Genomic DNA, 17457 nt, shown 5'->3' with positions numbered 1-17457 from the left:
GTGTAGATGTGTAAAATAATATGGAACAACAGCATGATCTTCATCAGGAATGGACCTCACCGAATTGGATAAAGAAATGAGAAAATCTTTTTAGTGATGGATGACAGGCGGACGAAATGAACAGTGAGCACACACCATGGCCATAATCTTGATATTTTAGACAGTACTATCTATTTTGAGAACAGCAACATGCTCGAAAACATAACCTGCCTTGAAATCAAACGTCAAATCACTATCGCCATGCAGAATTGGATCAAATCAAAATAATCCTACGTTGAACTAAACCAGATTATCGTGCACACTTTACAATCGTATACTAAGAGTCAGTAGAATTATAGATCTTCAGAAATCTTTTAATATTACTGATTAGAATAATAGATTATAACTTGAAAATGTACTCAAATAATGAAGAGCTTCTGTCGATCAAGCCATGATTTTTAACCCAGATCTCAAAATTTTCGAAAATAGGTCAGTAATTACTTCGAACGCCATCAACATGTACTACACGGACATTTTCTGAGTTGAAACACTTCTTTTTCTTCCCCAGAATATTCCACAAATCCCCGTCAGCTTTTGTCATCAATCAAACTTATACTCCATCAATCAGGTTCGATTTGATTAGCTTTTATATGAAAGTGTTAAAAAATTTCAAGTTATTATTTTAGCTGAGGCCTGCGACCTTAGATGCGAATGAACTGACCATTTTTTATTTCAAATATTTATTTTATTTAAGATATTAAAATTCTAACCTCAAAAGATCGAAGACTTTATATGACCTGCTACAACTTGACGAGGTATATCCATATACATATGTATGTATGTAGCTTTATATGTGTATAATTTTCAGCTCTTGTGTGAAGTATTTTTTAAATACATGCTCACCTACATATGTACAATATATAAATATACATGTGTATGTACATATGTATATTTACAGTCTGCATACGCGCACGTTTTGTTTACAAATCCTTGCTTTTACATATCTGCACACCTAAAAAGTACCGAAAATCAATTCCGACAATAAGATGTTTATCAAAATAATCCAATGACTCAAAGCTTCCTCGAATTAAGTATGAAAACAAATACATATGTACATTTGTATGCACATCGCTGCTGTAAGTGTGAACTTACATATCTACACTCAAAAATGTATATACATAAGCAGTTCTGTGTGTAAACATATTCGCGTATGTATAATTAATCATTTACTTGTATAAACAAACTGAACTGCAGCAATGTACATTTATTCTGCAGCACATTTTCAATTTCTTGCGTAAACAAAACGAACTAAATGATAACAACGGAAATTGTCTATAATTGGAAGAGGGGTTTGAGCGACCTCTGTCGCAAAGACTTTGTAATTATCCAAACATATAACGTAAAATGTAATTTATGTTCTTTGACGTTTGATACCGTAAAAAAGATACGATCGAAAGATCTAAGAATAAAAATATAATAATTAGAACAATTAAAATAAATGCTGTACGTTAGACTAATTTAGTCAAGTATTAGTCAATTGTTAATTAATTCTTTATTTCTGCTTGAATTGAGCATGCAAAATTGCAAAGAATTTAATTTTCTAAAAACTTAAGAATTCTTTGCAGAGTTGCTCTGACAAATAATATCAATCCTGAAATTCGCGTACAATGAACACTGCCACAACTCAATTGTCATGCGGCGGCACAAAACGTATGGTGAAAAGTTTTCCAGTTGACAGTTCAACACACAAAGCAACAACAAAATGATTCTGTGGTGAAGTCACCATTCAGTCTTTAATTTTCTTCGGAGTTGTGTTAACGTGTTTTAGTAAACTCTGCGTTAAAATAAAATACAATAAAATATATAATATTAATGGATATGAAGTTCTCTTCTATTAAACTACAAACATTAGAATAAATATTTCATTACAACATTAAAAAAACGAACACGAATGTGGATTACGCGCCGCAAAGGAAGAGTTGGAAATAGGTTTGCAATTCGAATTCTACATATTCCTGTGAAAAGAATTCAAAACGCAGAAAAATCGAAGCAAACAGCTAGAAAGCAGCTTCAAAACGCAGTGCAAACAAATTCGGAAATGAAGTGAAAATAAAAAGAAGCGAAGCAAATAAATAGTGTGAAACAGCAAAATAGAAGCTGTCGAAGTAGAAAAGAAAAAGTGCATTCGCTATCTCATTGCAGTTTTGTGTGAGTTTTCCCGCATATACATGCATATATATTCATATATTGTTGTTGTTGCATACCACAATTAACTGAAGGTTTGGTGCAATTAAATTACAATTTTCCGGCCGTGTTGGCAGTGAAAATTCTTTAAAACGTTTAATACATAAACAGCAGGAGTAGTTTTTAAATTAACCAAAAAATCAAAAGTTTCTTTTTATCGAAAGAGAGGAATCATTGTAGGTTTAAAAGTGCTAATTAAATTTAAAGGTAAAGAAAATGGTACAGGCCTATAAGTAGAAGAAATAATGAAAATACAGTACAAGAGAATAACGCAATGCAATGCAAATAAATTCTGAAGAAGGAAAATATATATACAAAAGCATTAAAAAAATGTTCGCAAGTGGGGGTTGTACTGAATAACAGTCGAGGAAGGACAATAAAACACAAACGCTGGTGGAAACATTTTGTCTACTACTGTGCTGGCTCCCGCAAATGTTGGTGTCGGCGGTGGTGGAAGTGTTTTGTGTGGTAGATTGGAATGGCGGCATGAAATGAAGGCGGCGTTGACATCGGTATTGTTGTTGATATTGGCGACATGGAGCTGTTAGCAAAGTGTTTGAGCGATAAACTAAGTACTTATTGTACTTTATTTTGTTAATAAGTTTAGTTAAAATGGATATGGAAATTGAGGACTTGTTGTACATACATACATACATATGTATGTGTTTATGTAAAAGTTAAGTTAGAAATAGAAAGAAATTGAGGCTAACACTGCGACTCAAGTTCTATTGTGCCCTCATAAAGGCCCGGTACTCTTTCAGCGTAAAAAAAAATTAAAAAGTTACGTTCGTGTTTGGAGACTTTACAGTATTTTTTTTGTTTAAGAGCTTAAGAAGTTAAAGACGCATCCAATCCTCCAGCACAATGACAACTAAAACAGCCGATTTTAGCTGAAAATTATTATTGTTATTTTTGCTTTATTATTATTTTAATTCAAAAGTTTCCGACGCGTATAAAATTTTGAAATTTATTTTTGAATTTATAGGTTATATATATTGCACACCGTCCGTTCAGTGATTTTTCATTATCTACGTAGTTAATTGCAGTAATTCCGTGCTAATTAAAAATAATTCAAAATTAATTTCCGGCGCATTAAAATATTTTCAAAGCTGGATTATAACAAATCCGACGATATTGGATCTCTACAGGAAAATAATTCTGGAGTGACCAACAAAATGGTGAAACGGTAAGTTTGATTAAAAACACATTTGTTTATATTAAATATAATATAAAATTAATTACCGTTAATAAGGCACGTTGTATATTGTACGTACGTGTTATAGTGTGACACTGTAATCAATAAAATTAATGTAATTACTTAGAATTAATGTGTTGTGATATGTATTACAAATGACATACAGTATATACTACAGGAAATTGGAACCTATTTATTATTTTCTATGCTCAATTAGTCACTTTAATCTCGTTATGCTTGCATAGACTTGCCTTTCTAACTGTATGCAGAGTCAAATTATAGAATTATATATAATTTGATTAACTCAAGCATTATTGGAGTATATTTATGTATAAGAATATTTGTTATTGGTATATTTATATAAATATTTGTACATTTTTACAATTACTAACGTAAAAGAAAATCGAAGCCTATTTAAATGTCGATTGCGCTTAAATTTGCAGAGCATTGTTGACTTTCTTATCGCTACGCTAACGATATGAAGTGCTGTGCTAGGCTAATTGAGTGTTTGGATTTGATCATTATTCGTGCCATTGCCCGATTGTGTCAGCAGTTGGGGTCTATGTGCTATTTCAGATACTACGTCTTTAATTTATGCATTATTTGCGCATATATTAAGTATATGTGCACTGGAGTTTTATTGTGAAATGTCAAAAAAAAAATAATAATAATAATAATAATAAATAATCATAAAGAAATAAGAAAGTCGCAATAGAATTATTTAAACTTGTTATTTTGCAAAAGTACAATTTATTATGCAGTTAAAGTATGTGTACATGTACATACATATGTATGTTGTTATATATATATTTTTGTATTAATAATAATTTTTGTAATCATGAAATGAAATTGTCAGGTCATTAGACGTTTGATAATGAAGCCTAATTTGTACGTTTTTGAAGCGCATTTTCGTATCTAGTAAGTGAAGTTCATGGATTTTTTGAATATTGTTCGCTGGCTAGATGAAGCACAAGAGGAATCATTCTAGTCAATTTTTCAGTCCTTATAAGAGCCGATTTTATATAAGTAGACACTTTAATGCGAAACATTGATATTTTTTACCTAGGCCCTATCTATTGGGGTTCTTATGCAGGATTGCAAATTTGATGATTTAAAAATTTTAGATTAAAAATAAGATTTTCAATTTTAAACTCAAGATGTCAGGATGTTTAATTAAATACTAAATTTGGGATGTTGGGACTAAAAAATTGCTTGATAGTATTAAAAACAGACAATTTTTAAAAATTTAATAAAAAAAATTCAAAAGTTTGTTTTTATAACCAGACATCTTGGATAAAAAATTAAGTAAATATTTTTAATTTAAAAATTGGAGTAACAAATAAAAAAATATTTTTCAAATTAAAAGCTGGAATGAAAAGGAATATAAAAATTAAAGATTTAAGTTTTTCAACCCTCAAAACTATAGTTAAATATAAATAAGACAAAAAGCGCTAAACTATATTGATATTTTTATTAAAAATAAGTTTCTTTTTCAAAATATCACCGAAATGGTAGAACACGAAATACGCAAATGCGAAGTAAATTAAAAGATCTAAAATTTTTCTCTTTTATAATCTTAGGATTTTTTTTTCAATCCGGTATTTAGGCTAAAATTAAATTTTTTTATTTTTCAATCCAGTATTTGGGACTAAAAATTTCAAAATTATTTCCAATTAAGACTTATGGGATTACAAACAAAACAAATTTAATTTTTAATGCCTTATATGCACCCCTGATCTTATGCTATCAAAACAACAACCTTTATGTATATATTATGTGTATGTACATATGTCACTGTTCTTAATTTTTCCTGCAATTTAAATGTTTTTTGCCAATAACAATTTCTACTTAACGGGGTTAGATATTTTTTTTCTACAAACGCTTTAATTTTAATAATACCTCTAAATACTAAAAGCCAGCCATTCGAAAGCATAATTCCTCTTAAAATCCATTCAACATTCGGAATAAGTTTATTTTTCATGCAGTGCGTCTGCGGAAATTAACGCATGCGCTGCTATGCCACAATTGCATTACAATTCAACTTAATCTCAAATGCGATTACATGCAACTACATATACATACATAACCATACAAACACAAATATATAATATGTGTGTATGTATAAATATATCTTAAAAATGCATTTATGCATATTAAGGTAACCCTTAAAGAGAATTGCAAAGACTTTTTCAGGGTCCATGTAACTAAAACTTATAACCCGCCGAAATTGTTACTTGAAAAACATTCCTTAATAAAATAGCAGCGTTATTTTGATTCCGTGTTAGCCTAACGGGATTTACTCACGACAAAAATACAAGTGTATGTGTTATATTGGACTATAATTCTATTAAAGTTCTCTGCATTTAAGGACCACCTTACCCAACATACTCACAATCGCTTGCGAGAACTCGAGAATGTAGATTTGTAAGCAGCTGCTAATGTATTTTTGTTCGTCCACAAGGAGTACACTTTATTCTATGTTGTTTTCGTTGTTTTTGAATTTAAATTTACACACTGTATATGCCTCAACAGTGTGCGGCAAGCTGCAGTTGAGCACCCAAAATGACGTTTAAAATGTGTAGGTATCCAAATGTTGGTCCAAAAGGTGGGATAAATATAGCATACTCTTGCGTGCTGTTGTTGTTGTTTATTTGGTTTTCGTGGATTTGATTTTTATTGCTTGCTTTGTTTTTGCCTTTCTTTGTTGTTGCAGCTGCTCCAGCGTTTGGCTGGCGCTGCTGCTGCTGCTGCTGTTTACAAATTTCGGCGTTCTTTCTGCGGCTGGTTGTGCTTGTTTTCCATTTTACTCCTCCTGTAGCCACACAAAGTGTCAGTTGCCATTGCGATACATGCACAATTGCTCTTTATATGATTTTTTATTTTTTTTATTGTTGAAAATGAATTTTTCTGTGTTCTTCTTCGAAAAATTAAATTTATTTCTTTGTTGTTTTTTCCTGTAAACACACATATTGTACATAGTACATATACACACAGCAGCCGTTTCTGCTTGTTTTCAATTCATTCTGAAATTGTTGCATCGACATGATTTGCTTGTTGGCCACGAAAAACGCATCTTTTAACCCGTTTTATTCATTCATCTGCGGTTCATATATGCACATACATACATACATACATTTAACAACTGCTTTTATACGCTTGCTTTTGACCGTTTCCATCGACGATTGCCCGCGTAAAGGCAATGAAGTAATGAATTTAGTGCTCATCGTATCCAATTGTTGCTTTTGTTGGTGTAATTGTTTTATGTTTCCTCCCGGTTGTGGCTGAGATTTTTGTGTTTACGTTTAATAATCATTTGACACTCTGCATTTATATTTAAATCTTTTTTAATCTTCTTTAATTTATATATCTATATAAAGGGGTTACGGGTAGTCAAAAGCATGAAAAAATTAAAATTTTCAGTAATTATATTTATTATTAAATCATGTTATTTTACAAAAGTAGTAATATGGCATTAATTATTTAATATTGACTTGAAGTCACGAAAATTTAAAAAAAAAATTTAATTTTCAAAGTTAAAGCTGTTTGTGTTGACCCAGTTCCAAAAAAAGGTGCTTGCGGTGACAATCATTAGTCCTTGGAGATTCATCTAAAATCAATCGGATAGAAAAAATTAGTTTTATAAATAGATAATCCTGGGTCTGATCGAAGATTTTTTTGTTTTCAAAAATTAGCAAAATGGCGGCCTCAGGAATTTTTTTTCTATATTTTTGGGAAAAAATCGAAACTTTTGAAAAAACAAAAATCCTTCGTCAGGCTCGAGTTTATTATGTATTCTAAAAGCTGTACAAATTTCATTAAAATCTACTGAGCGGTTTTCGAGTTACAGTTTGTCAGCAGTTCAAAAAACATAGTTTTGGGTAAAAAGGCATTTAAACGCTAGCTACCTGCTCCCGAGCGCTTTGAGTGCACGAGCGCTCTTTGTTATTTGTCGAATGATTCAAAAAGTAATTATCGGATCAACTTGAAATTTTTAGAAAATATTTTCAAGATATTACACTTAACAAAAATGCAAAAAAAAAAAATTCTGACTACCTCTAACCCCTTAAGCAATAAGATTCGATAAAGAGTATAAAATATAAAATGGACTTTATTCCGCTTTTGAATTGTGGTTACAATATCTTAAGTAGCAAATTGTTAATAAAAACAGAAAAAGCGTTAATTTCGGCTGCACCGAAGCTATAATAAATACACTTGAAAAATTAAAAAACATTTCATATAAGAACTTAATATCGATCGTACAGTTTTTATGACTATATGCTATAGTGGTCCGATCTGAACAATTTTTTCGATAATTATTTATTTATTTTTAGATAATTTATTAATTAAAATATTTTTCCATACAAGAGCATGATCTTGATCAATCAATTTGTATGACAGCTATATGCTATAGTTATCCGATATGAACAATTTCTTTAAAAACTGCAACGCTGTCTTGGACAATAATTTATGCTTAATTGCGTGTAGATACCTTTTCAAATAAAAAAGTTTTCAATACAAATATTTAATTTTAATCGTTCAGTTTGTATGGCAGCTATATACTTTAGTGGTCCTGATAACGGCGATTTACTTTCTAGGGACTCCGACGTTGTTGCAAACGGTACAGGGTACAAAAATAAGTGTTTGGAGTAACGTCCGACTTAGGTTAACCGGGAAATACGTTGTGTTTCAATTATTAAACAATAAAAAGATGAGTAACATTAACTGCCATCGTCAACTCTTTCGTAATGTACCAACAAGTTTAGAAAAAACCACCGACTTTTATCTACTACGCTCGGAAATTCACATTTCGCGCATTTCCTTCGGCTCATAAGTCAACATTACCTTAACACACTAACACTTTGCACTAATCCATAATTGTTTGTGGCATCTGTCTGTCCGTTTGACTGCCACTTTGGCTTATTTGTTAGGCGTCTTCGCTATTTCGACATCTTTCCATTCACACCTAACTGCGAAGACCCGCTAACTGCCCAACTCCATTAGCTGCCCGAGTAACCGACCAATTGCTATTTGCTTTGGCCGACTGTTGACCCGCGCTGCCATTGCCAACGCCGTCATTGCTGCTGGCTACCAAATCCACTCGCAGCAGCGCTGCAACGCCAGCCAACTTCCGAGCCTCATACACACACATACACGTGAAAGCTGGCGGCTGCAAAAGTAATTGTTGTGACGGCAATGACCTGCGGTTAATCAAATCTCGGGCTTGGCGCGCGCATTACTCTCAACCATCGCGTCTATCCCCATGCGACATGGCGCAGCGCGGTGTGGTCGCGCATTTAATCTCATCTCCGTCACACTACAACACGGCAACAATAACGACAGCGGCCAGTCGATTGCTTTGTTGCGTCTCATTTGTGGCCTGTTGATTGGTAATTGAGTCTAGCACGAACGAAAGTTAGACAGACTGAGCGATTGCAGCCCCAACTCGAGCAGTCGCGCAGCACGTCACATCACGCCGCAGCTCTATATAGCACCGGGTACATCTCGGTAAGCTTCGTGTCGGTCCGTCTATCCGCCTGCACACCTTGTTGCTGTGCCGTTGCACTTGTTTCCATTTTTTAGCTGCCGCTGTGCGTGTGAATGGCATGATTTGCACTCGTTTTTCTGAAACAGTTTAATCTTTACACATTTTTGAGATGATTTGCTGATTAAATTGTTTGCTATAATCACATGCTTCACTCTCTACAACACAGCACACCGTTCCACTTTGCTCAAATCGCTCTCTACGCCGATGTTGTGGCTTGGCTGGAATTGTAGGCTTTTATTGTTTTGGCTTGATTTTTTCTTTACTTGATAATTAGATTTGTATTACGTGCAGGTACACACACACACACATCGCTGCTTGCTCGCCTGCACTTGGAGGTGTTGTTGGGTTCTGTTAGTTTATAATCACTTATTGTTTTATTTGCGTCTGAAAGTTATAAATTTAAAGGGGAATGTACATTGTTCTGTTTACATACCACACGCTTGACGGGGGACCACAGAATTTTCGCTGCGAAAAAAAATATTTGCTATCCAAGAAAAGCCTTTAAACAACAAGATACTAAACATTTTAAGCATTGTATTTGAAAGTAATTGTTTTTGCGTCGACTATTGTGTGTATTTTTAGCAGATAACCAGATTTAAAAAGTACTCCAGTACACTAAAAAAATGGCGGTGATAGCGTTGCATTAGACAATAAACTATACCAACTTTTCGTGTAGATAATTTATCAAATAAAAAAGTGTTCCATGCCAGAAATTGATTTTGATCGATTTGAGTTTGTACTACAGCTATATATTATAGTGATAGCCGACATCGCGGCGGCTCCGACAAATAAACTTCTTCTTCTTGAGGAGAAATGTCCGTCTATGAAATTTCGAAAATGATTTGAAAAATAATTGATTTCCAGATGGATAATAGAAAAAAAATCCAAAACCTTTCAGGTCAACTAATTTAAAATTAAAAAAAAAAAAATTTTTCTTAAAGCTTTTAACTGGCGGTCTATTAAGTATTGTTACATAAATAAATGTTGCCTACGTTTAAGCGCCATTTATATATAAAAGAATATGTAGGAATGAAGAGTTGGATCCTAACGGTGGATATTTCAAATTACGAACATATATGGTATATATTTTATATACATATTTACGAACACATTCATTTTCAATTAAACATTTTTAGCACTCTCTCATAGTACTTGTCAATATGAACATTGCTTTTTCATAATTATTGTTAGTAATAATTTTATGCTGGTAACCAAACTAACAAGTCCTATTGACTAACATTTTACAATAAATTTTGTGTGTTATAGGATTGAAAAAAAATGTTGCCTACATTTCGGCGCAATAAAATAAACGTTTAGCGATTGAAACCAAAAAGTACAATATTTACGATAATTTTATAACAAAATAAAACGAAATAATAATTCTTTACAATAATTCGCGAATATTCCTTCCCAATCACGATTTTAACAACCTTTAGATTCAATATGTAAAAGTTTCCTTAAGGGCTTATATCCGTATTGTTTTTTTAAAGAGACCTTTTTATTTAATAAATAAATAAAAATAACGTACATACCCTTGATCCCGTAGCCGATTTCCAGGAGAACCTGCGAAAAAAGTAGTCTGGCGGTGAAGAAAATTTTTGTGTTTAAAATTATCTCCAAAACTAAAAGCCAAACAAATTTATTTTTGCAATAGGTGAGTTCAAAAGCTCAAAAGTTTTTATTTTTAACAAAAAATGATGTTGGCGAAACACTTTTCAACAAATTAATTTTTGACAAAATGATGACTTCCCACAAAAAGCCGTTTTTTGTGAAAAAATTTACACATTAGAAAAGCTTACAAATCTAACTTCTTATCAAAAATGTTATTGCTTCGATGATAACGTGACAAACATATCTAAGAAGATAAATTCTTGTCTTGTGAAAATGGCAAAATGGCAAGTTGAACGATCTAGCAGTTTCGGAGAATATTTCCCAAATTCCCAAAAAAAAAAGCATTTCGACAATATATACGAGTTCAAGGCTTGCGAATTTTTTCCTTAAAAATTTTTGGATAAAATATAAATTTTTTATTTTAATAACGATGTTGGTATTAAAAATTAGATTTTAATTTTTTAATCTATGCGAAAACATGATAATAAAAATATGATGTTTTTCAAAACTGATAAGTGATTTTTCAAGACTGATATTTTGAACTAGAGGCAGAGATTTTGTGTACAAATATTATAACATTGATTATATATTTTATCATTTGCATATTTCTAAAAAACAGCAAACATTTTGTAGTCTCATATTTCCAAAACAATATAACCATATCTAATTTTGATTATTTGCACAAACTGAAACCGTAAATGTCTGCATACAACCGTATCTTTATACATATACAACTTGTTTTTGTGCATACATATATTTACTGTCAGATTACTTATCTAGCAGATTTTATATTTTTCTCGAGAACAAAACAAATTGTTTTCTGTGAATTGCACTCCTTATCGCGTACTACCCGCCCCCTGCGTTAGAATCAACGCTAAAATCAGTCTATCAATTGGGTCAGTGCACTGCTCTACCTTTTCAATATGTATGCTGGAAATTTTAATTCGAAGTCACGTACAAATACACACACATATACCGACAGACAAATTCGATAACGAGTGTTTTTAACCTCTGCCAGCGTTATATGTACACAAGCACTTGTAAACATCGTCTTGATGCTGGCAATAAGTGTCCGGATAATAAAAGTCTCTCTCTCATCTCGCACAATTACAAACATACATATATACATATATACTTACAAACATACTTATATACATACACACACAAATATATACGAACATACACATATACATACCATACATCTTTTAATATAGATCTGGGTATTTGCTCTCTAACTAATCTAATCAATGAAACAATCGTCAAAAACATGCATTTTCTTTATTGAACACCAAACTTACCGCTCAGCTCCACGCCACACTTTACTGTTTTGTTCTGTGTTTGACAGTTTGACTGTTGTGTTTTTTATTTTTATTCGTATTTGTTGTAATTGCCGTAAATTGTTTTTGAGTTCGGTGAGATGCGTCAACTGTTCAACTCTCCAGCAAATCCCAAGCAATTTACACTTGATCCGGGGCGGTGATTTCGTTTGTATGCTTTGTTTTTTTCGGCTTACGGTTTTATTAGTGTAATTTATGACTTGAGTTTTTCGTTTCTCTTATTGCTATTGTGATTGTTTTTGTGTATAGCTAGCGCGCTCGTTGACCTGAGCGGCTGCAAGAAGTCCATTGCACTTAAAGTTTTGTTGAAGAAATTGGAAGAATAAATGTTTGCTTATTTTTATACCCTGAGCAAGGTTGGTCAAGTTTGGGACGAAGTCTGTAACCTGTATGTGCATATCAAGAAGCTGCTCATTTGTCAGAACCGCCGATATCGGACTACTATAACATATGGCTGCTAGAGAACCTGAACGTACGAAATCAAGTGCTTGCATGAAAAACTTATTCAAGGCAGCGCTATGATTTCGGATCGAACAAAATAAATTCTTTGTATGGAAAACTTTTATATTTCACAAGCTATCTTGACAAAATTTAGCTTCAATTATTATTCAATGCAATAAACACCCTGTTATGTTATAAAAAATGCACCTGTGAAGGGTATTACAGCTACTGCGCAGCCCAAGTTAAATACTTTTTGTTTTTAAATTGTTTTGCAACAAATTTAAAATAATATTTGTTTAAGTAAATAGCAACGTAACAAAATATTGAAATTAGTTACCACAGTTCCGCTAAAAATTTAGTAACAAATATTAAAGCGCTTTAAAAGTTTTAAATGCTTTTAGGTATATAAGTTCATATATATGTATGTATGCATAGGTATATCCACACATTTACACTCACAGCATTATTTTGCATTCATGCTTATCCAGCAGCTGCAACAAGCCCTCTGCATTGTGGCACTTACAATATTGAAGTTGTCTGTGTGTTTTGTTGCTTTTCCATCTATCTGGTGGTTTTTTTTTATTGTTTTTATTGGCGTTGTTTTTTTTTGTGCCTTTAGTGCCATTTGCTGCTTGGTTTTCATAGTTTTATTGCTATGCTGTTGCAGAAATAAATCGATGCTGCTGACCTAAATATGAGTCAGCGATAATAGAAGCAGCAAGTGCTGCCAAATACTTACAAATGCAAGCGGTCAGCCATACAAACATTAAATTTATATATTAACTTTACATAAAGGGTTCTTTATAATGTACGCATAGGATATTATGTTAATCGTGTTTAAAAAAAAAAATATGAGTAGCCCAGAACCGTACTCGGAGAATTGAGCTTTCGGATAAAGCTATTGGTGGACGCGTTCTTAAAAGAACCAAAAAATATATCAAAAGTTAGGAAATTTGAAAATTGGTAAAAATTTTATATTGAAAATTGGAAAATGGAAAATGGCTTGGAAATTCCAAAGAAACTAAAACTAACTTTAAAAGTAAAACGTGTTTCTAATAGAGTTCAAAACAAACGAAATTATTTCCAAAAAAAGAGTAAACTAGTCTAGTGGTAAATATGATATGAGCTTCAGCTAGAGGCCTAGAGCCAGGAAAAAGAAAATCGAATATTTTTTTGTCAGTCTTTATTATACAAAATGGCAGCTCCTACTCTACAGATCGGCGGAATGACATTTTTCAGGGCGACGATGAGCCAAGGAACCGCTGTTGTCTGAAACAAAATAAAGTATGTGATCTTAATTTATATATGACTTGCCAGTGAAGTACTACGTTTTTAGATTTGCATACATGTTTCTCTAAAATTGGTCATCTATACAAAAATTCTTAAATTTTTAACCAATAAAAAACTGATAGTAAGTTAATAATCAAAAAAAATTCCAACAATAAATAATAACTTTTGTATCAACACCCTTTTCACATAACTTCAAAATTTATGACAAAATTCAAATATCCGAATATCCGAATTTTCGGGTTTTTTATTTTTATCTTGTACCAAAAAAAATTTCTTTGACGAAATTCGGTGTCAATATACCTTCTTATATACCAAATTTTTTTAATTAAAATAATAAGAAGGAAACTTCTTTTGAACTTAACATTAAAAAAAAACGCAAATTTTCAATTAAAAACTCTCACGTCAAAATATCAGTTTTTTTTTTAAAGGTGGCCTTATGTGTGTTGAAATTTCTACCTTTCTATTTTCTGACAGTTCCTCGTAAATTATTTTTCCTTTAATTTTTCTTTCTTTGCTTTCAAAAATTATCCACCCTGGTCTAACAAGGAAAAACTCTTTCACTGTTCTACCAACCGAATAATGTTATTGGAACATTGAAATATACTGTAAAGCCGTAAAAATTCGATTTTTTTTTAATTCGAGATCTCAAAGGAATATATAAATTTAGGTTGCCAAATACTTTTTGAAACTGCTAATTCAATTGATGACATTCCTATGACTATATAAAAAGTGTTTGCCTGGGTTGTAATAAACTTGACGAAATATGTAAGAGAAAGTCAAGAGTATTCTGGCCAGCTCTCCAGCTCAGCCTTTCGACATACGGATTATGGTTTCCCATCATAGACTCTAGTTAAGGTTGAAGGATCGCACACATAACTGATATCTGTTTTCAAACCACGCCTAACCTCAAATTTAGGTTAAATACTGTATATCGAATCTACTTTTATCTTCTAAATAAGCATTTTTTGGGTTGTTGTCTAAACTTATTGCCAATAATATTAGAAGCTGAGTCAGACCTTATTAATTCTGTTCTCTATAAATTCGTATATAATTAAAATTTATTGTGTCATTTTAAAAATGTTTCACCAAATAGTCAATCTCATTATAATTTCATTAAATTCGGTTTACCCTTAATGTAGGACCCTTTTTATGCACTTATAACAGCATGTTGCTACTGTATATTGCAATTTTGCTAATGTTTTCAGTTTCAATGTAAATTGTGTGTGCAGTTTGCGGTCCGTCAGGCATATTTAGTGAAAGTGGACACATAAATAAATGGAAATTGATTTTCAACATTTTGTTTTCAACCATTAAAGCTATGAAAGTATCCATGACAAGAACAAAAAAGTACACAATTTTCCTATGAACGTAATGAAACATAAAAAAAAATAATATTAGAATTTAGCAAATTTCCTGTAAGTGACCTTTTCCAAGGTACAAAGTCTGCATTACAAATTGCAAGCATAAGCTACACGCTGTCAGAGACCTGTACTCCTTTGCATTGAATTAAATTTCAATATCCTTAAGTTGCGTGGCAGCTGGAAATTGATATTTTCTATCTTGATAAGGGTCCTTGCATTTAAATACTCGCTTACACGGGTACATGCCACACATATTCATACAACTGCACAGGATTTCCCCCCTTCAGTCAGTAGCAGGGCAACAAAGAAATAACTGAACTCTTTGCAATCCATTCAACCTGTCACACGCGTCGAATCAACTTGTCGGCAAGCAAGAAGACAAAGAAACAGCTACATAACATAATAAAACATATTCGACCGAAGACGCAAACCAGTTTTAGTTTATACACCTACATTTATGTGTATGTATGAATTTATAATATAGGAAAGCCATACAAAAAAGGATATTCACATTTTGCACACTATTTTCACTTAGACTCTTTAAAAGCCAAAAAAAAAGTTCGCAAGAGCAGCACTTATACACAACCATTGAAAATTGTAGTCTGCTGGCAAGGCTGCCAACAACAGCAACAAACGCCGTGATAAGTAGTTATAGTTTGTGGGCGTCCGCCTTGTACGAACACCGCTACATACAGTACTTATGATTGTACATTCTATTCCTGTTTTTGTGTCATCTGATAGCGCACTTCGACAAAGCGGTGGGGAGCTGTCATTTACAGTGACACAAACTGGCTGGCCAGTATTTACAGAGGCTTTATGGATCTATGTGATGTTATCGAAGAAATGGTAAGTTCTTCAACTGATTTTGAGTTGCCTTCGAATGGTTGGTGGATTTTTATGAGATACTTATATTAGATAAGCTTTTGAAGAAGTGTCATTATCTTTCAAGCGCTTTAAATTGTATTCCGTTAAGTTAAACAACGGATACATCTAGTGATAGTCACACAATTCAGGGGTTATATCTAATTGCAAGTCAGACAAAACTTGTTTTTAGTAATTTTTTTGTAGAGTCATTTTGTTTAATAAATAAATAATAAAATGTGCATTCACAGAATTTAAAGCACTTTAAATTCCGCTTTTACCTCAAATCCAAAAAAATATTATACTTTAATACAAAAATTATTTCTTTTTTTAAAACAGAGTGGCTTAAAAACTCGAAATTATTATTAACAATCTAATTCCATCGAGCGTTACCTGACAAATATTTTCCAGAAGTTTGATCAGTCAAGATATTTCGGAGAAGTTTTCCTAACCGACTATAAAAACAACGTTTCGAGAAAAACGCGTTTAAAGTTTAGCAGCCGGCTATATTAAATTTAAAAAAAAAAACTCTTAAAATACGCACATCTCACCGAAACTATTATTCGGATCAGCTTGAAATTTTTGAAGAAATTTCCTAAATATATATGTATAAAGGTTGGTTGAAAAGTTTCTGCGCTCGAAATAAAAAAAAACTGTTTTTTTTACGAAATATATTTCTTTATTCAATATTATCTCCCTTAACTTCAATACACTTATTCCAATGAACCTCCAATAATTTTATGCAATCCCTATAATGACTTTCCGGAAGCTCTTGGTTGATGATAAACTGCAAGCCATTGTTGAGACGCGATTACATCCTCAAAAAATCATTGTTAAGCTTTATGGGCAGAAGGAATCATTGCTCCAGATTTCTTCAAAAATGAAGCTGGCCATAATGTTACATGATGAGCGCATTATCTCGTGTCGTGGGCTTGTGGCGTGGCTTCTAAGATCGTGTAATTTACCACCGCTAGACTATTTTTGTCGAGTTAGGTGACGTCGTTTGACTACGAAGGTCTCTTGCTTGGAATAATTTTTAAAACATAATAGCAAACCCTTATTTTTAAAAAACAAAAAGCACAAAAAGTTGAAGTCCGACAATACCCCAACCGCATTTTTTCTGACCGATTCAGTTGATATCGATAATACCGAATTTTAAAACTTTAACCAAAATGCAGTTGAGTTTGAAACCGTAGCAATTGCTTTAATATAATGCAATAAATCTTAATTGAGTCAATTAAGTCAACTAGTTTTCAATTTTATTTCAAATTGTGTAAATTTAAACTAAATCACATACATATCTTTTTTCAAAACACTGTTCCTAAGTTCCACTATCATCCTTGTCAGTTTTGTTATGCTCCTTTATATCCCTGATATGGAAATTTCTCTTATTCTGAATCCATATGTTGCATTTTTAACACAGCCACAAAAGTGTTGGGATAAGACTACTCCGTTAATGTGACTGTGTCCTATTTCTATTCTGATGCGCAAAAAATTAACTGATATGTATGTATTATGCATATCCTTATGTGTATATGTATGTGTGTACATTCAATTGTATGCGAACACACATACAAACACATATTAAGTCCT

The 17457-nt window shown here is 32.3% G+C and overlaps 1 protein-coding gene across 2 annotated transcripts in view; it reads left to right on the top strand.

Moving 5' to 3' along the window:
* Positions 1-1777: 1777 nt before the first annotated feature.
* Pli (E3 ubiquitin-protein ligase pellino) overlaps positions 1778-17457 on the top strand; it is an 85217-nt gene continuing 69537 nt past the window's right edge. Inside the window, exons 1-2 of one of the 2 annotated variants that reach the window (XM_036367952.2) lie at positions 1778-2187; positions 3209-3409. In XM_036367952.2, the coding sequence (XP_036223845.1) occupies positions 3399-3409 (11 nt within the window). In that variant the 5' untranslated portion in view covers positions 1778-2187; positions 3209-3398. Of the gene's footprint in view, positions 2188-2257; positions 2431-3208; positions 3410-17457 lie in introns of those variants that run through there. The other variant, XM_036367954.2, reaches the window with a different exon arrangement.

This window comes from Bactrocera oleae, chromosome 2 (assembly GCF_042242935.1).
Source record: "Bactrocera oleae isolate idBacOlea1 chromosome 2, idBacOlea1, whole genome shotgun sequence".
In the NCBI taxonomy this organism is placed as follows: Eukaryota; Metazoa; Arthropoda; class Insecta; order Diptera; family Tephritidae; genus Bactrocera; species Bactrocera oleae.
This window is presented reverse-complemented; position numbering and strand designations above follow the sequence as displayed.